Raw genomic sequence first — 26,313 nt, 5'->3', positions numbered from 1 at the left:
ATCTATCTATCTATCTATCTATCTAGTCACAGGATGTGGAGTACAGCATAGGGAATAGAGTCAGTGGAATTGTAACAGCTTTATATGATGTCAGAGGGGTAATAGATTGGGGGAGGGAGGTTATCACTTTGTGAGGGGTATAACTATCTAACTATTACATTGTTTTGTACACCTGAAACTAATAATAATAATAAAAAGAAGTCAACATTTTTTAAAAACCCCAAAACCTGTCCATTGGGACCAGCATATTAGACTCCTACTCTTGTATCTAACCGCTACGTATAGTCACTGTACTTGCAACTGTAGGTGACACAAAAGAAATAAAAAATTGTCTTTGTCATCAAAGTACTTCTCTAGGTAGGAAGACAAAGCAGAAGAAGTGTGGGAGAGAAAAATGGAAAAAGTGTCTCACTAATGTAAAGATGGTAACAGCTACCATTTGTTGAGCACTTGCCATGGGTAAAGCACTGTGCTTAGCCCTTGACATATAACATGATCTCAGTCACAACAGCTCCATTTTACAGATGAGAATACTGAGGGTGGGAAACTTTGGTAACTTGAAATTGGCATTCACACCATCTGATATCAAAACCATGCTCTTAACTACGTAGTACTGAGTGGTACAGAGTATGAGGTAAAGTACTATTTTCCTTTACTTTTTAAAAAGTCTGTTGTCTATTATATTATGTATTTTTTTCCAGCTTTATTGAGATATAATTAGCATTTACCATTGTGTAAGTTTAAGGTGTACAACTTGTTGATTTGATACACTTATATATTGCAAAATAATCACCACTACAGTGTTAGCTAACAACTTTATCACATCACATACTTACCATTTCTTTTTTGGGGTGAGGACATTTAAGATCTACAACATTAGCAAGATTCCTTTACTTTTATGTATTCCAATTGCAAACGTCTTGAAAACTAGAATGATGTTACAATGCAGGGCACATTTTAAGTGTTCCGACTTCCCCAAGGAGGAACTGCAATGGAATCACCAAAATCTTAGCAACGGCAGTGTAAGCTTAGAGTCCAAGACCTTTTCTTAAAAAAAAGAGCAATAGTACAATGGATTTCAGGTCGTTTTCTCATGGTTTGCACACCCACTAAACTCTTAATACCTCCCAAGTTGTTTCATGCCTTTGCAATTTTTCACCTGAACTTTTGCATCAGTTTGCCTCCTCTAACTTTAAGAGTCAACTCAGTCTTCACCTCTTCCGAGGAGGAATCTTTCCCTGAGAGAGAGCGGACTACTCTCTCCTTTGTGTTTTGCTACTGCTGGTATCCCACCTCTTCATAGCATACATTGTACTGTATGAAACACTGGTGTGTGCGTGTGAATGCGTGTGTGTGTGTGTGTTTGTGTGTGTGAATTTATAGGGAAGTCTGGGAGGAGAGTTCGTTGCCTTCGAGTAGCGGAGATAAATGTGTAGCATATATGTATATATCTCATGTCATGGCAGTGTAGATTTACATGAGATGTCAAGGCATCTCATAGCAACATAATATTTATTGAGTGTGTGACAGACATTCCATAAATAACAACTTTTATATTAGGAAATAATATATTATAGTGTAGTGTAGGAGAAGGTTTCCCTCTAACTTCTTAGGGTCTTGGCTGGGTCTGAAAATGAAACTGACAAAAACAGATAATAGGAGAAAAGCATACAAATATGTTTAATATAAGCTTTACATGATATTGGAGCCTTCGTAAGGAAATGAAGACCCAAAGGAACAGTTAGATCTGAGTATTTTATGCTGGGTTTGATGAAGAGTGTACAGTTGTGGAGAAATATGATAGGTGCAGGAGTATGAGGTGAGTGTAGTTAACTGGGGAAACAGCAAGACTTGTTTGTTTGAATTTTTCTCAGCATCCATTTGTCTTTGGAGGTAAGAATGTACCTCTCACAGGAGGGTTTTATGACCTGTTTCAGAGGAGAGGGGGAGTGGTAGGGGAAAGGCCAGAATGACATTCTTCTCCTGTTTTCTCAAACTCCTTCAGCTTAAATTATTCAATGTGCTAAGATGCACATTTTGGGGTAGCATGTCCTGAGCGCCATCATTCATAAAGTGTTCCCCAAATTGCCCCATTAGAAACTCTTCAAGATTTTAATAGCTGCTCCATCAAAAAAGATGGATTTAACGGTCAAAGCAGTTGGAATAAAGTTAAACTTTTTAATGTGTTTTAATTTTTCCTGCATTACTTCTCAAAACTCTTCATGTGCGGGTGTGCATTTGTGAATCCCCAAAAGTGAATCCAGTGTGCACCGTTTCCCAGTCCTATCTGGCCATAGATGTCCTTCTCTATTCACCACAGAACACAGTGTGGAGACAGATTTCATGGTCAAGAGTTTTACCAATGTCATCATATGTTAATTGCTTGATTTTGGATCGTCTCTTCAAGCCTTAGTGTCCCTATCTGCAAAGTATGGTACTACCTGTATCTCATATTGTTGTTGGCAAAATAAAAAGGTTTACAAGATGCCCAGGAGCTCTTAGTAGATGCCAGCATTATAATTGTTAATATCCAGGAGCTGACTATTACTCATTTTTAGAATCCCAGCGCTTTGCAGAGTCCTGGATCTCAAGGTGAGATGAACTCAGGCTGTTGTTACACCTGGCCTGGTTTTAGCATGAAGGTGGCCCAAAGGGCTTTTTTCTCTACTACCAGCATCCTTCGCCCTTTAACAGGATCTGAGTCAATATTAGATAAGTCCTGTTCTGGTCATGGTCTTGCTGCTTATAACCTTCTTATAAAAAACAAAAATAAGACAAAAGAAGAAATGAGGTTGAACTAGGTCACTTCTAGAGTTCACGCTCTTTGAAATTCTAAGGTAGAAGAGAAGTAATTCTCAAGTTGCAACAGATGGAGTTTTTGTACTTAACTGGACTGATGAGCACAAAAGTCATCATACACCACTTTATTTTTTTGTTAGAAGAGCCACTTTAAATAGATTCCCATCAATATTACTGATACCAAGGAATTTGACTTTTATCAGTTATTTTAGACCACTGTATCGGTTACTATATATGACTACATAGCATTACAAACTAGAATTTATGCCTGGAAATTAATTTGGTACCTTTACTTGCTGTCCTCTATAAGCAAGTGCAGCTGTGGGGTGGTTCTTTACGTAAGATTAAGAAACACTGCAGTTCTTGAAATAAGCCAGATGGTTTTATTTTCAAAGGAAAGGATCACACCTAGTGAAGTATTTATTTACAAGCTTCACAACAAAATAAAAGATTAAAAGAAAACTTTCAAGGGACATGGGTCATAGAAACCCACTGAACACAACTTCCCAACTCCTGGGCCCAGAGGACATTGCAAAAGACACAGAAAAGTTGATCTTGTGCTGGCTGTAAACATTTGTAGATTAAGGTTATAATGACCAAGCCATTACAATGCGAGTTATACAATCTGAATAGACTCCCGTTTTGACTTGACTTGGTTTCAATTCCCTTTTCCAAGAGTAGGTCCAGTAACATACACACACACAAGACTGGTTTTGAATATATGTCCTAAAATTAGTGTTAATGGAAACTTCAGGAATACTTCTGGGATAGATACTCTCAAAACAAAAACGAAACAACGACGTTTTAAAAATCGAAAGTGAAAACTGTAAGTTGTTAGCGATTAATCATTGGAGACAGCAGGTCTGGTATTCCGAGCAATGGTTGGTTTTAAAGAGAATCGCCATTTGAGCTGAGTTTTCTCTTTTTTCTTTTTTAAGGACCCAACTGTTCATCTGAGCGACACCCACTCGGGATAAGGCAGCGCCAGCCTCAGGGACCCGCACGGTCCCGTCCCGCTCCCGGGCTCCGGGCGACTCGGCGGCGCTGCTCCCGGCGCGGCCGCACGAAGTTTCCGCGAAGGTCGGGCACTTTGGGCCCCGGGGCGCGGCGCTCGGCGGGCGAGGCGGGTGAGTGGGGCCCCGTTTCCCGGCTGCCATCCCTGCCCCTAGTTGTCCGGGGTAGAGGCCCTGGGTTCGCAGGGAGGTGCGTTGCGCGGAGGCGGAAAATGGCGCGCGGAAGGATGGCCCCTCCGAGGGCCCCGGGCGGCGGCTCTGCGCCCCCCGCGCCCCTGCGCTGCCCGCTGCCCGGGTCGCTGCGGCCACACTGCCGGCGAGGGGGCGCGCCTGCCCCCCGGCCCACTGTGCCTTCTCTAGGCCGGGCCGGCCTCTGACCCGGTCTCCTTAGTTTGCTTTGCTTCTTTCCGGAAACTGAAACTTAAAATGGTTTGTGTTTCCCCTGTTCATGCAGCGTCTCTAGAGAGAGTTCTTAGAAAAACAGATTCCTTAGGGGGATTTACTCTCCTTGGCAGGTGCAGTGTTTGGCAGTCGTGCCTTACTTTGAAGAATATGCAGGGATAGTCTTGAAAGAGATAGCCAAAGGAGAAGACGGTGTTTCCCTGTCTGTACAACACACAGAGGGTTTTAAAAAACTATAAATGTGTATCACCATTTTACTAATCACCACCTTCTTGCTTTCCCTCGTTTCCTTCGTTTTGCTGCCTGGCATGCATATGGGAAAATTCGTTTCTATCACACTTGACACCACAATAATATGAGTATATCAGAAAAATAGGTAGTAGATGGGTGGAGGCGATTTGTATTGGTTTTTTTGTTTGTTTGTTTCATTCGCTGGCATAGCAAATTGCCAAGGATTTAGTGGCTTAAACACATTTATTATCTTAAAATTCTGTAGGTTGGAAGACCTACCTGAATCTGGGCTAAAATCAACCTGTCTACAGGGCTGGGCTGCCTTCCCTCTGGTAGGCGACTGGGGTGAAATCTGTTTTCTTGCCTCCCCGCCCCCTCCCCCCTCACTTCTTCAGGCTGTCCACCTTCCTTGGCTCAGTGTTTTCTCCATCTTCAAAGCCGTTAGACGTTACATCTCCCTGACCATTCTTCTGTTAGCACATCTCACTCTGACTCTGGTCTCCTTGCCTTCCTCTTTCACTTTAAAGGACCTTAGTGATTCCTTGGGCCACACTGATAATCCAAGATGATCTCCATATTTTAAAGTCAGCTGTTTGGCAACCGCAATTCAATCTACAACCTTAATTCTCCTTTATAGTGTAACCTAACATATTCACAGATGCTGGGGATTAGGATGTGGACATCTTTAAAGGGGCCACCCATCTGACAGCATCAAAGGAAGGCTATTACTGTACATCCCACTCATGCAAATAGGGAAAGTATCCAGATACTAAATATACCATAAGAAGTTTGGGGGATATTTATAGTTAAATATATTGAGAGCCTTTATTATAAGCTTTAACGAATATTGACTTATAAAACAAATAATGTTGCAGTTTCTGCTTTCTGGAAATGTAATAAGAGAACTTCATGTGCCTGGAATGTCCTGAGCAGAATACCTGAGTCAAGATACTACACAGTTTTATAAATTTTGGGTGTTTTCAGTGTGTAAACTTCTATTGTGCTCTGAGTGGTTATAGGGAGGAGTGGACTTGGTCTCTGGCCTCAAGGTCGTGATCTTGGAAAATAACACAGGTACATAATTAAAGCTCCTTTTAGGGAGATAAAAGAAGGAGAAGTAACGTCTTTTGGGGGAATCAGAAAAGGCTTCAAGAACTTGAGGGGGAAATTTGGAATGGATCTTGAAGAACTCTAGGATTTCATTAGATGGAAATCAAGGTGGGAGGAGAAGAAGGATGTGACATTTTGAGAGGCACGAGGGAAAAGAGCCACCCTTCGAGGGCTCTGTGTGATTAAGGGACTTAATCCAGGAATCGTCTAAATAAGACTGGAAAGTACATTGGGTTAGATCGTGTAAAACCTTGGATGAATGCCGAATGGCATCATGAGGGTTCTGCAGTTGTTGGTAGAATAGGGAGCTATGTATAAGGTATATATCTTTTTATTTTGAAACCATCTAAAACTTACAGAAAAGTTGCAAGTACAATACAAGCAACATTTATTCCCAGTGAATTATTTGAAAATACATTTCCAACTTCATGACCCATTGCCCTGGAATTCTTGAACATATATTTCCTACAAGAAAGGTGTTCAAAATCAGGGATTTAATATTGGTACATTACTGCCGTCTAATTCTTGGATTCAATTCATTTCTTGCCAGTTGTCCCAATCATATCCTGTATAACAAAGGACTCAGTTCAGAATCATGCCTTGCATTTAGTTGTGATCTCTTTAGTCTCCTTCTGTCTAGAACAGTTTCTCCATCTTTCCTTGGCTTTTATGAAGTTGACACTTTTGAAGAGAACAGGCCAGTTTGTGTAATGTTTCTTCATGCTTAGATTCAGATTATGCATCTTTGGCAGGAATATCATAGAAGTCATGCTGTGTTCTTAGTGCAGCCTATCAGATGGCACATGATTTATCTCATTATTTACTTTGATTATTTCATGATAGTGGCGTCTGCTTGGCTTCTCCACTTTAAAGTTGCTGTTTTCCCCTTTGAAATTAATCAGTTTTTTTGTATTTTGAAACTAAATGGTCCTTTCCTCACCAACATTTCAATTTATTTATTTACATCAGTTATTTCACTCAGTGGATTTAATCATTGCTGTCATTATTTACTCTTACAATTAATTTATTCCCATATTTTGGCCAGTGACAACCTCCTCAAGCTGGATCTTTTGTCCTTTTGACATGGCCTCATTATTCTTTGAGCACTTCCTTGCTTTCTGGCACCAAAAGATGCCTGTCTTGTACTTTTCCGGTCTCAGTCCTAGAAAAGGCTAGAAGACTAAAGTAATAGTCTTTTAAAAGGGAACATCATAATACGATTGAGATGTTAACTACAATGGGATATTAAGACCCATTGTTTTCTATTGTTGTGTTGAAAAGCAAAGGATTTTTATAACCCTTTTATGTATTTACAGGTGTGAAATTATTGAATTATAGACTTTGTTTGAATATAAGCCACATGATAATAAAGACTTTGCTGACAGGAAAAAAGATGTAACAAAGAAGAGATGTTTCCGCTGAAAGGGTTTTAAAGGTTGTCATTTTTGCTTATTGAGTTTGTTTGTATATGCTATTTTTAAAATATTAAACATGTTATGATAATTAGGGAATCATGGCAACTGGTGAAGACAAGGAAAAACAAGCTCTTAAGGCGGATTGGCATGATGACGAACCCAAGAAAGATGAACAATACCAGGTAAAAAGGAAAAATTATTGGGTATTATTAAAATTAACTTATATCTATTAGTTTTGCAGTGAAGCATGTTTTTTATGTCTTTGCCCAACATTGTCTTGAATTTGGGAGGATATTAGGGTTTCCAAATTTTATTTTTACTTCCATCATTCAAGCCTTACAAGAAGAATCATATTACTACTTTGTCTTACAAGGCTTACAACATTAGCTACTTTTTCACTACCTCATTTATTTGATTTGTACCTAGAAGTTAAGAGCTTACTGTGTTTCCCCGAAAATAAGACCTGGCCGGACAATCAGTTCTAATGCGTCTTTTGGAGCAAAAATTAATATAAGACCTGGTATTATACTATATTACATTACATTATATTATTATATAAGACCCAGTCTTATACTAATTTTTGTTCCAAAAGAAGCATTAGAACTGATTGTCCGGCCAGGTCTTATTTTCGGAAACACAGTAGTTAACAATGATCTGATCAGACCGAAGAGGGAAGGGAGGCTCAGGTAGGTTAAACCATTTACCCAAGGCCATGTCTGGAGTGTCAAAGCCCCTGTACTATGGGAATCACAGCAAATTTTTAAAATTGCCCCAGAGAATATATGTGCAATTTAAAAGACATATTGTAGTCACAAATAACTAGGAAGGGAGTTGACAGAGCACTGAACTTAGGTTCAGATCAGGGTGTCAATCCTTGCTCTACTGTAGAAATTTCTGTGATTTGATCAATGTGAAAGGTGGTTTCCTTGTTTGTATAATGGAGATAATATTTGGGAATGGTAGGAAATGACATGAAACATCCAACAAATTAATTATTCATGTGATCAGACTTATTTTGAGGCTGTCTAATGTCTTTCTTGGCCTTGTTCAGGGTGAGAGACATTTAGCCTCTTTAATTCATTTAGAAAAATGAGGTCATGGGCTGTTTAAATTTTTGGTGCTATTTGATTTTTTTTTTTTAGAAATTAATTGATGAAATGGTGAAGGAAAATGTTCAGTTAAAGGACGAGATCCAAAAGCTTGAAGTTGAGTTGCAAGAGGCCACCAAAACCGCTCAGGTAACCCTTTTACTTATTGTGTGTATCACATTTTTAATGACACCATTTTTCAGAAAAAACGATTTTATTATATAAAATTCACTTTTAAAACATTATGGTCATCCACAGCACCACTGTTTGTAAGAGTCTCAAAGTGAAAACAACTCACTATCTGTCCATAGTAGAGTGAATTAATAAATTGGGGTGTATTCACACAATGAAATACTACAAGCAATGAGAATGAACAGACTACAACTACACGCAGTAACATGGATGAATTTCATAAACACGGTATTGAGTCAAAAGAGATAAAACGGGGCATTTCATGTGCTTCCATTTAATTAGAGCACAAAAGCAGGGTATTAGAAATTAGCATGGTGATTACCTTTGGGGGCAGATAGGAACTAGAAGGAAATTCAAGGGGCTTCTGGGGTGTTGGTCATTTTGTTTTGATCTGCATGAAGGTCACACGTGTGTGATCATTTTGTAAAATTTCATCTTGATGTATACTTATGATAATGTACTTTTTAATATTTACGTATACGTTAATAAAATTTACAAAAACAAAAAAATGGTCGTTATCAATCATTTTTGGATCAAATTCTTGGTCGTCTCACTAAATTCTTTTTGTTCTCCTCATCCAAGGTGCTATAGTAATTTAAATGTGTTTCAGTTAAAAAAATTGGACATCTATCTTTCTCATTATTTTCTCCTGCAGTTTTTCCTGCCTTTGAATTAGACATAACTTTCACCTCTTTTTTCTTCGTAACAACTCATATTGTTAAAAAAAATTCAGTTTATTTACATGTTTAAATGCTTAACGCATTGTCACTTTTTGTTTCTGAAATGGGGGATAAGATTGAATATCAGGAAGTGCGGTTTCTCATGTTTGAGACTTAGAGAAGACTCTATTAAGATTCTGGTTACTTTTCAGACTGGAGACAGAATTATTTATTTAGTTTTACATCTCAAAGGGCCTTGAGAAACCGGCCAGCTCAGTTGATCCACGTTACAGAGGTCTCTCGCTCTGGTCGGGAGGACATGAGCCAATTGCTGTCTGCTGGAGTGTGCTCAGGACGACAGTCAGGCACTCTCACTCTCACTCCAAACGCTCTTGACTTCTCTAGGTGCAGAGATTTTGGGAGTCAGGTCCAGACCACCACAATAAAGCGAATATTGCGATATAAGTGAGCCACACAAATCTTTTGGTTTCCCAGTACGTACAAAAATTATGTTTGCATTGTACTGTAGTCTATTGAGTGTGCAATAATATGATGTCGAAAGAAAAAAATGGAATATCTTAATTAAAGCATACTCTATTGCTAAAAGATGTTAACCATCATCTGAGTTGTCAGCAAATTGTAATCTATTTGCTGATGGTGGGTCTTCTCTTCGATTTGTAAAATACCCAATATCTGTGAAGTGCAGTAAAACAAAGCACGATAAAATGAGCAGTGCCTGTATACAGAATATCTCCACATTATTGGGAGACACTTTGCTTTTTCTCAGACGTTACAGATTGTTTTGAAATCCGAATTATGGTGATCAGAAATTCTGCTGAAATTACATGTAAAGATATAAATGAATAGAAGAGTCGATCAAATAACTGAATATTTCTAATCTCTTTGTGATAAGATCTTTTATTTCAGCATGTCAATAACTATGGGAAATAGAAATGCAAACACCAGACTCATTTGTCCATTTCTGTGTAATTGTATAGGTCGGTTGATCCCAGTGATTTAAAGGAGCTGAGTGTTAACCACTTAACTTTATCTTCCAGATTACAAAGCTGGTTGATAGTGTCCCTTCACATTTTTATAAACCTAAGTTGTAGTAATGGTTAAAAAGTTGATGGGCATGTGTTAGGGAAGGGGGCATTTAAATTTGATAAATTTTAATTCATATAATTCATGAGTCTTTCTTTTTGGATGAAATTATTTGGGTATGCTATCAAAATAACTACCTATAGTGTACTCCTGACTTCATGTCGTACCTCTTTGCAGTAAGAGTAAACATTCTGTCTAATGATTTCCTTGTGAGCTAGCCTAGTATTGGCATAGTTATTTAAAGGGTACTTATCTACAGAAGTGATGTAGGTTTTAGAATTGAACATCATCAAATATTGACCTTTTCCAACATTGATTAGAAAAAGTGAGAGATTATATACTTATAATTTCATTTGTGAAATGATATTAAATCATCAGCATCTGATTACATTACCGAGTACTTACCTGGCAGAAGCAATTACTAAAGTTATTAAAGAAGACTGTGGGGTTCTGAAATCAGTGGTGAATGAATTATTGAATGATCACATTATCAGTGGAAGGACTGAAGTTATTTCTTGTCAATTTTAACCTAACATTTCTGTTTGAATTAGGTTCAAGAGGATATTCCTGATCCAAACTTGAAATTTACATCTTTAGAGTATCCTGAGAATTACCGCCGATTTTTAAATACCTCCTGTTCATTTCAAGTGAGCTCCCCTATTCCTTATGAGCTGCAAAAAGGAGAAGCGCTTATCACCTTTGAAGAAGAAGAAGGTATGACTAATGTTCAATAATATGACGAACTTACCTTTGGAGAGCGCTTGAACTTTCAAAAGCTTTCTTAGATATTTGGCTTTGCTCTGCAATTTTTACACATATTATTTCATATAATCTTTATATTGAAACTCTGAGGCAGGTATGATAACCCCTATTTCATAGATGATAAAACGGACTCTAAGACATTAAGTGACTTGAATATGATCACTCATTCAGAACACAATGGCCCTGAGACTCCAGTGCAGGTATTGTGATGTCCAATACCTGTCTCTTTCTATTCCACCTGCTACCTCTAATAATAATACTAGTAACAATGTTTCAAGGACATAGAGCTCTACGCAGTGCTCAGGGAGTTTTCACTGACATTATCTCATTTTTATACTCACTTGATTCTATGAAAGCGATAAGATAGGAGAGTTACTATTTATATTTTATAGCCAAGAAAACAGATTCTTAGGTGATTAAGTGATTTACCTATGGGCACATAACCAGTGAATGGAAAGAGCCTCGGAATCCGAGATTTGGGATGGAACCTGATGTTTCCTAAGTTCGCCATGGTGTTGGACTCTGTTCAGAGCTGGTGGCGCCTTAGTGAGGAGAATCTGGCTTTGTATGCCAGCTTTGCTCCTTTCTAGAAGTGTGATTTGGGTTGGATTCTTTATAAATCTCAGATCTTTATTACACTTATTGTTTATTATATGTCAGGCACTGTGCTAACTATTGATAGGCTTTGTGGTTGTACCTACTTCATGGGGCTGCTTTGAGTATTAAATGAGAAATGTTGATGAAATACTTAGCACAGTGTCTGACACATAATAAACAATAAGTGTTAGCTGTCATCATTGCTACATGTTAGGAATTTTCCAGATTAGGAAACAGAAACTCAAAGAAGATAAAGAATTTGCTCAAGGTCTATACAGTTAACAAATTGCAGAGCTGAGAGCCAACCCCTGAGTACCCATGTACTTTCTACTGGACCAGCATTCCTCTGAGCAGGCCACCATATGTCCAGTTATGGGGCAGGACCAGATGGTCTTCAGAAGCCCTCCCAGAGCTCAGATGCTGAGAATCTATTATTATGTCTCCTGTCTCCTGATGTCTGGTCCATCATTATAACCTGAAAATAAGTGTCCAAAGAGAAAGGGATTCAAGGGAGTCGGGGAACAAACTTCCAGATATAAAATAAATCAGTCATGGGGATGTAAGGTACAGTGCGGTGACTCTGGTCAGTAACATTGTGTTGCATTTGAAAAATTGTATTTGAAAGTTGCCAAGACAGTAAATCTTAAAAGTTCTTACACACACACACACACACACACACGCACACACACACACAATTTTGTAACTTTGTATGGTGGCAGATGTTAACTAGACTTAATGGTGATCACCTCACAGTATATACAGGTATTGAATTACAGTGCTGTACACCTGAAGCTAATATAATGTGTATGTCAATTTTACCTCAATAGTAATTTTTCAAAAGCCTTCTAGCAGGTCAGTATATACACATACTGTTTATTCACTCTGGGTCCACCCCTGTAGCTGAGGGTGGAGGAGGAGACCAAGAGCCATGTTGGCAGTTGACACTGGTTATGGAGATGGACGAGAGGATTTGGGAAGCAGCGAGTGTGCACAGGGGTTACCTGGGAATGCTGGGAATAGGATTTTCTTCAGAAACAGCTGCTTCCACCTAGGCATGACTCTGAGGTCCTGCTCCCCTGGGACAACTTTGGGTTTATACAATGACATGAGCTGGCTTTTGACAGCATCACAAAAGTTTAAATACAAGTGGTTCCTCTCAGCTGCATCCGATCACCAGATGTTGGAGGTTTGGGTGTGGGGAGTGGGAGGGAAAGAGCATCATCTAAATATTACTTCACTGATATTTTCTGTTATTGCCTGTTGTCATTACAAAAAAAAAGAGTCATAATTCAAGTTATAGAGTCCTGTCGTGGTACAATGAGTGGGAATTCGCACAGGACAACGCCCTGCCTTCTAGCCCTGTTTCTGTCTCCCTCCAGCTGTGGTGTGCTAGCTGATTGTCACAAACACAGGTGAAGTTTATAAGACCAGGTGTGGGTATCTCTTATTTTCATGACAAGCAGCTCCAAATATTAACAACTGAGGTGTTAAAAAGTCTCATGTCACACAATTAAAAATAAACTCTCCCACACAACTGACATATAGTTGCTGTTTGTAGTTCTAATGATTTTTGGCATAATTATATTACTGAGCTTCTCCATTTGCATGGTAAATTAGATGTGATTGTTTTGTGATCAGTATAGCAAGGCTATCAACTTGTTTTTCCATTTTTTTATTAGTTTCAGGTGTACAAAACAATGTAATAGACATTTATACCCCTCACAAAATGATAACCTCCTCCCCCAATCTACCATCCCTCCGACATCGTATATAGCTGTTACAGTTCCACTGACTGTTCCTTATGCTGTGCTCCATATCCTGTGCATATGCATATATATGTATAGTTGACATCTCACTTATAGTTGACATTATAAGTGCGATAATATGGTATGTGTCTTTCTCCGTCTGACTTATTTCACTTAGCATAATGTCCTCTAGGTCCATCCCAATCGTTGCAAATGGTAAGATTTCATTCTTCTTTATGGCCAAGTAATACTCCATTGTATAAATGTGCCACAGTTTCTTAATCCAGTCATCTGCCGAAGGGCATTTCATTGTTTCCATATCTTGGCTATTGTGAATAGCGCTGCAATAAACATAGGGGTGCATAAATTTTTTTTGAATTAGCGTTTTGGATTTCTCCGGATAGATACCTAAGAGTGGAATTGCTGGGTCATAAGGTAGTTGCATTTCCAGTTTTTTGAGATACCTCCATACTGATTTCCATAGTGGCTGCACCAATCTGCAGTCTCACCAACAGTGCACAAGGGTTCCCTTTTCTCCACATCCTCGCCAGCACTTGTTGTTTGTTGATTTATTGATGATAGCCATTCTGACTGGAGTGAGGTGGTATCTCATTGTGGTTTTTATTTGCATTTCTCTAATGATTAGTGAGGTTAAGCATTTTGTCATATGTCTGTTTGCCATCTGTATGTCCTCTTTAGAAAAATGTCTCTTCATGTCCTCTGCCCATTTTTTAATTGGGTTGTTTGTTTTTTTGGTGTTGAGTTGAGTGAGTTTTCTATAAATTTTGGATATTAACCCTTTATCAGATGTATCATTGACAGATATCATTTCCCATTCAGTAGGATGCCTTTTTGTTTTATTTATGGTTTCCTTTGCTGTGAAAAAACTTTTTAGTTTGATGAAATCCCATATGTTTACTTTTTCTCTTACTTCCCTTGCCTGAGGGGATGTATCAATAAAAATATTACTAAGGGTAATGTCTGCAAACTTTCTTCCTATATTTTCTTCTTGGAGTTTTATGGTTTCAGATCTTACATTTAAGTCTTTGCTCCATTTTGAATTTATTCTTGTATATGGTGTAAGGAGGTTGTCCAGCTTCCTTTTTTTGCATGTGTCTGTCCAGGTTTCCCAGCACCATTTATTGAATTGACTGTCTTTAGCCCAGTGTAAATTCTTTCTTCCATTCTTGTAGATTAAATGGCCATATAGGTATGGATTTATTTCTGGGCCCTCTATTCTGTTCCATTGATCTATGTGTCTGTTTTTATGCCAGTACCATGCTGTTTTGATTAGTACAGCCTTGTAGTATGATTTGATGTCAGGTATCGTGATACCTCTCACTTTGTTCTTATTTCTCAAGATTGCTGTGGCTATTCGGGGTCTTTTATGGTTCCTTATACATTTTAGGATTGTATGTTCTATTTCTGTGAAAAATGTCCTTGACAGTTTGATAGGAATTGCGTTGAATCTGTATATTGCCTTAGGCAGTGTGGACATTTTAACTAAATTAATTCTTCCTATCCATGAGCATGGTATGTGTTTCTATTTATTTGCATCTTCTTTAATTTCTCTCTTCCGTATCTTATAATTTTCTGAGTACAGGTCTTTTACTTCTTTGGTTAAATTTATTCCTAAGTATTTTATAGCTTTTGAAGCAATTGTAAATGTGACTGTTTTCTTAATTTCTCCTTTTGATACTTTATTATTGGTGTATATAAATGCAGCTGATTTCTGAATATTAATTTTGTGTCCTGCTACTTTACCAAGTTCATTTATCAGTTCTAATAGTTTTTTGGTGGAGTCTTTGGGGTTCTCCCTCTATATATGTAGTATCATGTCATCTGCACATAATGACAATTTTACTTCCTCCTTACCAATTTGAAGGCTATCAACTTTTTAATGAATGATATCGAAAGCATTTTAGTGAAATTAGAATTCCTCATTAAATATGGCAAATAAAAAAGATTTATGCTTGGATAGTCACGCCTCTGAGGTCTTTAATATGATATTCTTGGGAAAGACAGAAGAAAAAGTAAATATTTATTTCTATGGTGTTTGTAACATATTAAGGAGTGACAAATGATAAGATTGTCAGAATGACACTAACCAACAAGTTTTTCCAGCTTACTCAACATGGAAGAAATTTCTGGCTGTGCTTTAATGTTCTAAGGGAATTGTCTGGTAATTCTGTCATCAGTGCAAAAGAAGGGTGTGGCTGTGCTGAAATAATACAGGAATTTCTGAAGAATTATCAGGCTTATCTCTTTAGAGATGAATCTAGATCTTGATGAGAATTTCTACATTGTGATTTTTGCTGATATATTTTGACATTAATATACCCTACTTTGATGGCAAAACCATTACACTGGGAAATCCTAAGACATTTTAAAAATCAGATCCTTTAAACCTAAAACAAATTGAAAATGTTTAGGATAATTTGTTCTTAAACCGAAAGGGTAAAAATGTACTGAAATATTGGAAATTAATACTTCCCAAATTGTTTTTTAGTTGCCCAACATGTGATCAGTATGGGGAAACATCATGTGCAGATGCAGGATGTATTTGTGGAGCTTATGGCCAAGCCGGTTCCATTGAAGTCAGGACTCAGATTCCAGGTAACACGGTGATTAAAACTTTTCAGAATTCTGTTAAACATGGACACTTTTCTCATTTATATTTCTGAATATGAAATAATTTCCCAGGTTCACGTAGAAGTGTCTAAAATGAAGATCAATGTTACTGAAATTCCTGATGAACTCCCTGAAAATCAGATGAGAGACAAGCTAGAACTGAGCTTTTCTAAGTCCCGATATGGAGGTGGAGAAGTGGAAAGCGTGGAGTATGATAAGCAGGCCGGAAGTGCTGTCATCACCTTTGTGGAAACTGGAGGTATTCACCCATGTAGGACATTAAAGAATACCCTGCCATTTAAATTATGTTGTGCCATTTTTGAAAGCATTTCTTTTCTCCTTCTTTTATCTGGAATTTATTAGACAACGTGATAATAGGGGATTTTTTTTTTCAACCGTGTAAAATGGTAGAGTCCTGAAAGTGATTTTCATGAGTGCTACTGAGAATGATAATATTACAAATACGCACATAAATCTAATACATCCTCGTCATGTGCCAGGCATCGAGCCAGGAGTCCTATATGTTTCTCTCCTCTGATGTGCAACACAGCAGTGGAGGTAGGGTGTTAGACTCATGTTATTGATGAGGAAACTGAGGCCTAGGGAGGGTGAGTAACTTACCCAAGATCACACACTGGGTGTGTGGCAGAGAAATGTAAATATATTTATAACACTATCTCTTCCATCTTACCTATTAGGATTGAAAAAGGTCTGTTAGGTACAAGGAATTGATTCCAGGGAAGACAAGGGGTGAATGGAAAGGACAGCTAGATATCTGTTCCCTTTATAGGTACAACTGGACTTTTACCAAATCATCTGAGGAAGGTTTACATTCTTATGATTGAAAACAGAAGATTCTACAGCTGCTTCTGTTAATATGTTCAAGTGATGCTCAATATAAAAACCTCTTGCTCTAGTTCTTAAGGCTTCTCCTGGGTTTGCACATATAAATCTAACTGTACAGTTAAAAAGCATTGATTAGGTTTATTCATAATAAAGTAATCCGTACTTTTTAAAGAAAATTGAAATAATATAGAGGAGAATTAATTTAGTAAAAATTGAAACATTTTCTTAATCTTCTCTTTCTTCCACTGTGTAGTTATATTTAGGTCTATCTGGAATTGCTGGATCAGATGGTAATCCTGTGCTTAATGTTTTGAGGAGCTGCCTTATTGGTTTCCACTGTGGCTGCATCATTTTACATTCCTACCAGCAGTATACCAATGTTTTAATTTCTCCATATCCTTGCCAGCAAAGGCCTACGTTCTTATCCACTGTACCATAGTGCCAGTCCAAAGTGGACTGGAGAGAGGAAAAATAAGTGATTGACTAGAAATGCTTCTGTTAAATTTTATGCTATCTTGGCACATTACCTTTTTCTCCCTCTAGGAGAAAAGTGCTGCTAAAGATAAATCTGATTATTCTTTGTTTTGGAGAAAACTGATGCATTTTTATTACTTGCCTTCACTTTTCCTAGATGACATCCAACACTCTCCCTACGCCTTTGGTTAGCATCGTTATATCACTTTATTGAATATCTTGTATTTGTTATAGGATAACTAACATTCACACAGATACACACACACATACATAAACATACACACTATAGTAATATAATAATTTATATATATGTGTACACATATGTAGTTATATATATATATATATAAATAAACAGTATATATATACTATTTTAATCATAGTTTTCCTTTATAATTCTTGAGAAACTGGGAAGCACTCTTGTTTGGATGGGTGGGTTACTTTTTGCCGATGGTTATTGCATTTTATATAGCTTAAGGTAGGTCTGTCTGAGGGCATTGCAGACCTCTGTGCTTTGATTGACTGCAGTAGATAGTTCAAGAGAGAAAACTCTATTTAAACCTCATTGTTTGGCCTTATATTTTTCAAAATTATGTACTGTGAAGTCTTTAAGTGAACTGCAGAATTTCTCAAAAATTAATCACTCAGTTTACTGTTTGTTATGATATTGTTCTGTTTACAGGAAGTTTTAACTTTGGTTAAAAATGTTTATGACATAAATAAAATAATTTTTTAAAATTTACTTCTAGTTGCTGACAAGATTTTGAAAAACAAGGACTATCCTCTTTATATAAATGAAAACTGCCATAGAGTTGTTGTTTCTTCATACATAGAAACACACTTGAAAAAGTTTCAGGTAAAGTCATCTCTTTTCTTTCATTTTGGGAATTTACTGCTTGACCCCATCCCACAAAAATAAAGAAAAAGTTGTGAGTTTGTTACTATTTGAATCTTACTAGTGAGGGATATCAAAATAGTTTCCTCATATCTGCTTGGTGAATGAGTTTGTCTTTTAAAATAATATTTTAATGCAAAACTGTACCATATTTAATTTATCGTATACTTTTTAAAACTAAAACTACTTAGATATGGCACAATATTTTTGTATGTGGCGACACAGCTACATTTCTCTCGTGTGTTTCCTATCATGGGGCATTAAAAATATTTTTTTTGCTCATATTCTCTGAACTCATTGTCTTTACCCCAAACCTGCTTCCTTTTCTGCTCTTACTCAGGTGTTAAATGTTACCACCGTCTACCTCGTCCACCAACCTGAAAGCTAGAACTCTTACTTAACTCTTCACTTTGCTTCTCCTTGAACATTCCTTTGGTCACTGAAGCGTGTCACATTCACCTCTGACTACCTCTCTAACTGGTCTATTCGTAGAGTTGGCCTCCTTCCCTCTATTTGTCATAATGCCGCCAGCGTTGTCTTTCTGAAACTCAGATCTCACTCTGATATTTTCTTGCTTGAAAAATCTTCCTGAGGCTCCTTGTCTCTCCAAAGAGAGGTAACTCCAAAATATTCAGCAGAGCTTATTATAAATGTAATGTTTTGCAATTCAAAGCTCTTCGATAATTTTCTATTGTTTTACTTTCCTTCTTAGGTATTTTCAGGAATATGTAAGAGGACGGTGCTTCTGACCGGATTGGAGGACATTGAGGTGATGGATGAAGAACTTGTACAGGATTTAATTATAATTCACTTCCAACGGGAGAAGAATGGAGGTGGAGAAGTAGATGCGGTCAAATGTTCTCTCAGTCAACCTCACATGGCTTTCTTTCAAGAATAGGTTCATGGAATCGCATGAAAATTAGAGCATCTGTGCCCAAATCACTATCAATGTTTGACAAAAATGAATATTTTTTTTCCTTAAAAAATGGAAACTTTAATTCTTTAGTGTCTGTATATTCTTAGAGACAAAATGTATTTTAATTGTTTTGAACTTCTCATTTCCATTTACAAATGCAATAAGCGCATTGTATTAAAAACAGTTTTGTTCATAAATTATGTGGATTGGTACCATGTCTGTTGAAATCAACCGTAAGTGATACAATTGTCCCCCTGCCATGTTGGCTTATTCTGTCATAGTCATGTGGGCCAATTCTGTTTTGGCCTCAGGTCCACCAATATGCAGACTTGATTCAACATTTCCCCAAAGAAATGTTACATTCAGCAGTTTGTGATTTCTGTAGACTTTACTGAATTTTCAAGGGACTTCAAGAGCAATCATTTCTCACTTTCCATAGTATTTCACTCTGCAGCAACAAAGGTATTTCTCAGAACCAAGTATAGTTGTTTATTTTCTTGAATTTTCCTTCACCCAGTGTGCCAAATGCCACCTATTCCTTCCAGGACATCCCCTCTCTAAATAGAACTTGTAAAGACCAGAATTTTCTTTCTTTTTTATTTGTAACAGAAATAAACAGTTTAAGGGATTGAAAACCTTGGAAAAAAGAGAGAAGTAAATGCAAAGCTACTGGCTCATCACTTATCATGTTAGATGCTGGGGGATGCCTGAAGGTACTTGCCCTTGAGGAGCTAAAAATTTAGTTGGAGATACTCAGTTTATTAGCATCCCACTCTTTTAACTTGCAGAGAATTTAAATGGTAAAGTTCAAGGTTCCTATTTAGGGTAGGTAAAATTCTCTTTGGTAAAGAACGTTTGGACAGCTTTTATCCTAATATCGTATGTTTCATGAAGAGCCAGCAGCACAATTAAATTCATATTAAAATGCTGGGAGAAGTGAAATGCTTTTAGAAAAGATTCTAAACCTATCTAAAGTTTGCCATCTAAATTAAATGCAGAGAAAAGCTTTAAATAAAAAAGCTTCATTTGCCTTCATTTTATGTTTAGATTTTAAAGTTGTTATGCTACCATAAGAAGTATTCATTACGCTCACATTTCTCTTTGGAATGAGAGATTATGCCTAAAAACTGGGCATTTATAATAAATCTTCATTGTTTTAGAAAAAAAATCTCTCATTCTGTCATTTGTTCTTTGGAAATAGTAAGATTATGTCAAGCTGCCCAGAATATAAGAAGATAAATTTAAAGAACCTTGTTTAATTTCGACTGGTTCAATCTCACTGGAACAGGGTGTGTCATTTTTAGTCTGGGCAGACTTGTCAATCAGAAGGAATTTTTTCCTAATATTTAGGACAAGGTTTGAAAAAGTCAGTTTTGTTTCCTTTGGGAACCTTCTTCAGGCAGTAAAGTGGATAATTTCATTCAATTCTAAATTTTAAAAATGGTTTTTGATAAATGTTAGTTATCTTAGAAAATTATACTTTTCCTCTGCACCACTCCACACATGTGTGATCTGGCTGGATCTCAGAAACCAAGCATCGGCTTTCCTGCTTATTTATAGAGGTTTAGAGATTTTACAGGAGGGAAGTTGTCTTTCAAAATTTACCACATTGTGGTAAATTAAACACATTGTATTTTAAGTTGGAAAGACTTAAATTGTGTGTCCAGGAGGAGATAGCTCTACTTAATGTGTGAAAAGACATTGTTACTATATGTCAAGAAAGATAATATGTGGAGTTACAAGTCCCTCTTGCTGTGTGTAGATTTATCAGTCAAAACAGACTAAGTTTCCTGTCATACCAAACTACCTCCCAAATCTCATTCACATTGAATGTCCAACACAGGTTGGGAGGGGACTCTGTTTGTCATAGTTGCTTAATGCCCCATTTTGAGGCATTCTTCCAGAATCATGGAGGTGGGAAAAAGTGAAACCTGGAGATTCTTGCACCAGCAATAAAATGCTGTGACCCAGAAGTGACCGGTGTTGTTTCTCTCGCATCTCATAAGGGGACTAGAAAATTCTGTCTTGTAAAAATGAGGCGAACCAGATACAGTTGAGTCAGAATAATAAGGAACATAGTCTGTCCTGTCCTACTAGTCATCAATATTTGGATCACTCTTCTTCACATACAAAATATACCCCATCCCCAAGGGAGAAAAATGAAAAATTCCCCCAATCATGGCAGCAAACTCAAAGTGCATGAACTCTAGGTGACGCATGGTAGTTTCTATATCAGGTCTGAATGTTACTCCTCTTTATCTGGAGACTCCCAAGATGCAGTGATAGAACTGGAACAACATGACTGCAATAAACTACACATTTAGAAAGGGACAGAATGGGGGGCACATAGCAGTCACAGAGCCAAAAGCCATCCTGAAATCCCATTGAGTAGATGTGTGTTCCATGCCCCCTGGAATTTTGATTAGGCCGTGATTCCACTCCCTGGAAATTCTTCTCTTGCTCGTCCTCATACACCCTAGACAGTCTTCTTTTGCCAATACTTTCCTTGGCCGTACCTAGAATGGACATTTAAAATACATCTTTCTTGGAGGCTGAAAAGCTTCCACGGTCAGTACACTTTCTATAATCAATGTTTGAGATCAAAGTTTTTATAAAGTTTTGAACTATCATAGTCTCTGTACTCCACTAGGTGACTAGTTAGTTAGCTGATACAATTCAAAACTTTACTTGGCTTCTTACCTATTTTATTCTGGTCAGCTTACATGTGGTAATAGCAACACTAACAGTTTGTATCTGGACTTACTTGCTATAATTCTCTGTTTTCTTGGCTGCATTATTCTCTCTCTTCACTAAATTATGGGTACTTTGGGTGTATCAGGTCACTTTTGGTTTCTTTGCCCTGAGCCGGTTTGTCCAGTTGAAAGGGTTTATTGACTTCCACAAGCTTAATTGGTATTTTTGCTTTGAGGGACTTTAATGTGTTCAGAGATTTAAACCTTGATTTAATTATTGATTTGATCTTTATGATAAGGCGGAGTTCTAATCAGCCTTTGTTACTCAAAGTTCTTCTCAGTTTTATCTTGAGAATGAGAAGTGTTACTTCCAACCCTACAAGTTCCCATATTTCTGGACTTTCTCTATTTCCTTTCATTACTGCTTTCAAACTGGTTCATTTCAATTCAAAGCTCTTCTCTTTCTTATATTAGTTTGTCGAATGCTCCCAATAACAATAAACATACTGCTGACTTTGATGTTCACACTCTTTTTTAAAACACACTACAGGCTAATTAGGTACGTTATCTGCCTTCCAAGCTAAAATGTGTGAGTTTTACCAAATGTTTTCCTACCAGGTAATGCAGAGCACCATCCTTCTGATCTCCGACAAATATATTCTAATTACCTGCCAGTTGGCCCCTAAGCCAAAGCCATGTATTTTATATTATGTTCTGGATTATGTATGTGGTTTTTTGTTTGTTTGTTTTGGCTATAACAATACTCCCTTTCAGAATACCAACTTCTGTATCAATCTGGAGAGACTACGTGATGCTGGTGTGACAAATTATCTCTAAATTTTAGAGATCTAAAACAACAAAAGTTTACTCCTTGCTCATGCTACATGTCCATGATGAGTCAGCAAAAAGAATGTTCATGGTAGACACTCACGGATCCAGGCTAATGGCAGTCACCATCTTCAATTCTGGATGCCAAAAAGCTGTGAAGGGTCTTGAACTGGCAATTAAATTCTTGGTCCAGAAAATGTCCCTTTCATTCACAATTGAACCAGAGGTAAGGATATGGCCCTACTCAACCATAAAGGAGCTTGGATGTTCAATCCTACCATATGCTTGGAAGGCAGAAAGCCAGAACTGTATAGTGAATGGCATTAATGGTATTTGGTTGGTATTCAACAGGAAAAGACGCTTATTCTTGAAAAATATGCAAAGTATAATGAAGATAAAAATCACCAAAAATCCACCCACAGATATAATGGTAAATATTTTATGTTCTCCTCTCCAATCTTTTCTTTTTTTTAACCATATCACATTTCATTTTGTGAATATACCCTATGTTGTTATTTTCCTATTGTTGGACATTAAGGTTATTTCCAATTGTTTTCACACTTATAAGAGCTATGATGTACATAAACCCTTGTATATCTCGATATAAAAATATTTTTCTGCAGTTCTCCTGACCTTATTTCAACCAGGTTGACATGTTAAAGGATATAAATTCTGTTAAGGATCTTGATACCTGTGGCTGCAATTGCTTTCCAGAAAGTTAGGCATTGGTCTGTACTTTCATTAACAGTGCAATAAAGGGCTATTTCATTGCTCCCTTTCAGCAGTGAGTACTACTTTAAAAATAACTTTCTTTTTATCCTATTTTAGAAATCTTCACAGTGTATGCCACATCTTGTGAAAGCAAATAATTATCAAGGTAGTACAGGTGAACCATCCCAGAATGGGCTTTGTTTTTCAGTATTGCAAATTTAAAACATTTGGGAAAATGTCAACCAATTTGATTTTACTTAAGCTGTGAAAGAGTCAAGTACAATGAGATAGGAGGCCTTATCATTGGGTCCATAACAGATTAAAATATTTTGTTGGCTGCAGTTTCAGTAATAAGCTGCTAGAATTATTTTGGCCACATTTGGAGTCATGCTTCCTCAAGGATAGTTTGGCACTAGAGGGGGGAAAAACGTTTTCCTCAACCCTCTTAGAGTCCTTGGCTAGATCTGAAATTTAAACCAACAAAGACAGATTAGCAGGAGAAAAGTATACATGTTTATTTAAGATAAATTTTATGTGACGTGAGCCTTCATAAGGAAATGAAGACCTAAAGGAATGGTTAAACCTGAGTGTTTTCATGCTAAGGTCAATTAATTATGTAAAGTCATAGAAAGTGGAAAAATGATAGGACAGAATATCAACTACTGAGCTAGGGGGAAATTTAGCAAGGCCTATTCCTTCAGATTGCTCTCTCTGTCCCTTGGTCTATGGAGATAAGGAAGCTCCTTTCCTCAGGATAAAAGGAGGGCATTTCTCATTGGAGGGTTTTGTGACTTGTTTTGGGGGAAGGTCAGAAAGTCCTTGCACATTCCATTTCTCATATTCCTTCAGTTTGAAATATTCACTATACTAAGTTGTCATATTTGGCGGTTAGCATCTCCTGAAACCTGTTGAGACAGGTTAGTTAGCATATTGCTAGGTAGACAGGGAGGGTCCCTGGTGGAATAAACAAAAAGCAGCAGTACCCTGAAACTCCAGGTTCTGGAAGGTCTCCTTCACTCCAGGACAGAGATATGAGAATATGCCTTGAGGTTAATAAATTATCTCAAATCCCTTTTGGCCAAACAAAGGAGCAGATCTGATAGATAGGAATGGGTTATTTCGTTAATCCCTTCAGGATGGGGAAACAGGACAAACTTGATAGATAAATTTCATTAGAAGGTTCCAGCCCCCTTCCCCAAGCAGGGAAGGGAAGGTATAAAAGTAAGAGCTTTTGCCTCAATCACTGGGCTTTCCAGTTTCGGGTACCCACTCCCGCTCGGGGGCTACAACCTCTTCTCCTGCCTCTAATTATTCTCTTTTTAAACTTTTTGCCTCTCCCTGGTCCATGTGTCCATTCTTCGGCTTCATGAGACACGATCCCAGCCCACACCCAGAAATTGTCGACAGATCCAAGATCATTTATATCACTGTCTGCACATACAAGTTGGAATAGTTGGCACATACAAGGTTAAGGGTTACTCTGTCAAGTTCAATGGCACAGATGGGTACACTTGCATTCCTGACTCGAACACTAGAGCTCTACTTCCCAGAGAGGACCCTACTTGGATTATGGTTCTGATGTTCATTTACAGTTAATCTTTGTTCCCATTTCCAGCCCAAGGCACCACTTTTCTACTTTGTCTCTTCAACATGGGTCCTGTCTGGTTACATGGAATTAAACAATATATGGCATTCTGTGTCCAGTTTCTTTCACATAACATGATGTTTTTGAGCTTCATTCTTGTAGCATGTATCAGTATTTCATTCCTTTTTATTGCTGAGTACTATTACATATAATTTATATCTATGTATGTATACATAGGAAAAGTCCTCAGGTGAGATGCTTGTTGTGTGATTGGAACAGAAGCTGTGAGGTCAGTGCTAGGGGATCTGGCCAGAGAAAACAGATCAAGGCCATTTTGCTTTGCAGGTGAGGTATGTAAATTTTATTTCAAGTTCAATGGGAAAACAATGAAGTGTTTAATCAGGGACCAAACCCGATTTGCATTTAAAATATATCATCCTGGGTGTGGTATCCAGAATGAATTGAAGGGGAATAAGGCAGGATTCGGACTTGATTTGGGGAGGGTGGAAGTGGAGTTGGAGAGAGTGTGCTGATGGGTTTATGGGATGTATTAATAGAGCTAAGGAAAAGAGAAATTAAGGAAGGCAAGTGAATCATGAGCTTGAACTCCTAGGAGGGTAGTGCAACATTTAATGAGGGGGTAGAAAGGGAGGAAGGAGAGTTCTGCTTGGTCTTGTTAAATCTCACATGCTTATTAGACTTTCAAGGGCGCATTTAGGTATAGAAATCTGAAGAGAAAATATAAATTAGGGAATTACATATAGACCTCATTCTGTTTTACAATCTTCATAGCCTTGGGCTTTTTATATGTGCCATTAGCCATACAATAAATAGCGCTATTTGTGGGTTAACGGTGGATCTTTTTTTTTCTTTCTTTCTTTCTTTTTTTTTTTTTTTAAATTATCTGTATTACCAGCAACACACAATTTAAATTTCTGTACAGTATCTTAGTTCCACCTGTGCACTATAACGTTAGTGCAATCCTGGAAGTGGAATTGCTAATCTAAGGATATGTACATTTTCACTTTCTTTTTGCATTTTACATTCTTCAAAGGCCCAAATCCTTAGAAATGTTTGCACCTGTCTGCGCTTGCAGCTACACTAATAATGCCTCACACTGGCTAACAGAAGGTATGAACACACTCATTTTTACCTATCTAATCGTGGGGAAAAGGGGATCTCATTATGTTTTCAAACTCTTTACTTAGGAGTGGAATTGAGCTTCTTCATATTTGCCAGCCAATTGCTGTTCTTCAGGCTCTCTTTGACTTTGATTTTGAAGCTTGGTATGTAGATTCCCTGGGTCCCCCAGGTGTCCGACTCAGGCGTCCTAGTCTGGCGTGGTAAGATGGTGAGCTCCGTTGTCAGGGACCATGCTCTTTCCATCCTGTGCCCTGCGCACCTGGCTGAAGCCCTCTACGGGCCCTGTGCTTGGCAGGTGACAAAGAAGAGGCACAGATGTGGTGTGGTGTGATGATAAGACAGCTGTGGAGACAATGAAGGCGTTAGGAGGAATGACCCAGACGCCATCCAGCATAGGCCAGACGCAGCCCCGGAAAGTCCCCGAATTCCCGTCAAGGAACTCTGGTTGCCTCTCTCCAACGTGGTTTCAAAAGTTGC

At 37.8% G+C, this 26,313-nt stretch overlaps 1 protein-coding gene across 2 annotated transcripts; it reads left to right on the top strand.

Moving 5' to 3' along the window:
- The first annotated feature begins 3,472 nt into the window (after positions 1 to 3,472).
- NMI (N-myc and STAT interactor) lies at positions 3,473 to 19,076 on the top strand. Of its 2 annotated transcripts, none has more exons than XM_074336119.2 (9): positions 3,473 to 3,625; positions 3,738 to 3,926; positions 7,063 to 7,152; positions 8,113 to 8,208; positions 10,565 to 10,727; positions 15,627 to 15,733; positions 15,821 to 16,007; positions 17,815 to 17,921; positions 18,673 to 19,076. In XM_074336119.2, exons 3-9 carry the CDS (start codon positions 7,069 to 7,071, stop codon positions 18,856 to 18,858), a joined length of 930 nt encoding a protein of 309 aa, XP_074192220.2. In that variant the 5' UTR covers positions 3,473 to 3,625; positions 3,738 to 3,926; positions 7,063 to 7,068; the 3' UTR covers positions 18,859 to 19,076. The 2 variants fall into 2 exon arrangements, with proteins under 2 accessions (XP_074192220.2, XP_074192224.2); XM_074336123.2 differs by having other exon boundaries at positions 3,539 to 3,660.
- Positions 19,077 to 26,313: the final 7,237 nt, after the last annotated feature.

The sequence above is a fragment of the Rhinolophus sinicus genome, chromosome 17 (assembly GCF_057876585.1).
Source record: "Rhinolophus sinicus isolate RSI-liver-muscle chromosome 17, RSI-T2T, whole genome shotgun sequence".
In the NCBI taxonomy this organism is placed as follows: domain Eukaryota; kingdom Metazoa; phylum Chordata; class Mammalia; order Chiroptera; family Rhinolophidae; genus Rhinolophus; species Rhinolophus sinicus.
The sequence above is the reverse complement of the archived record's forward strand: the minus strand, read 5'-3'. Positions and strand labels throughout refer to the sequence as shown.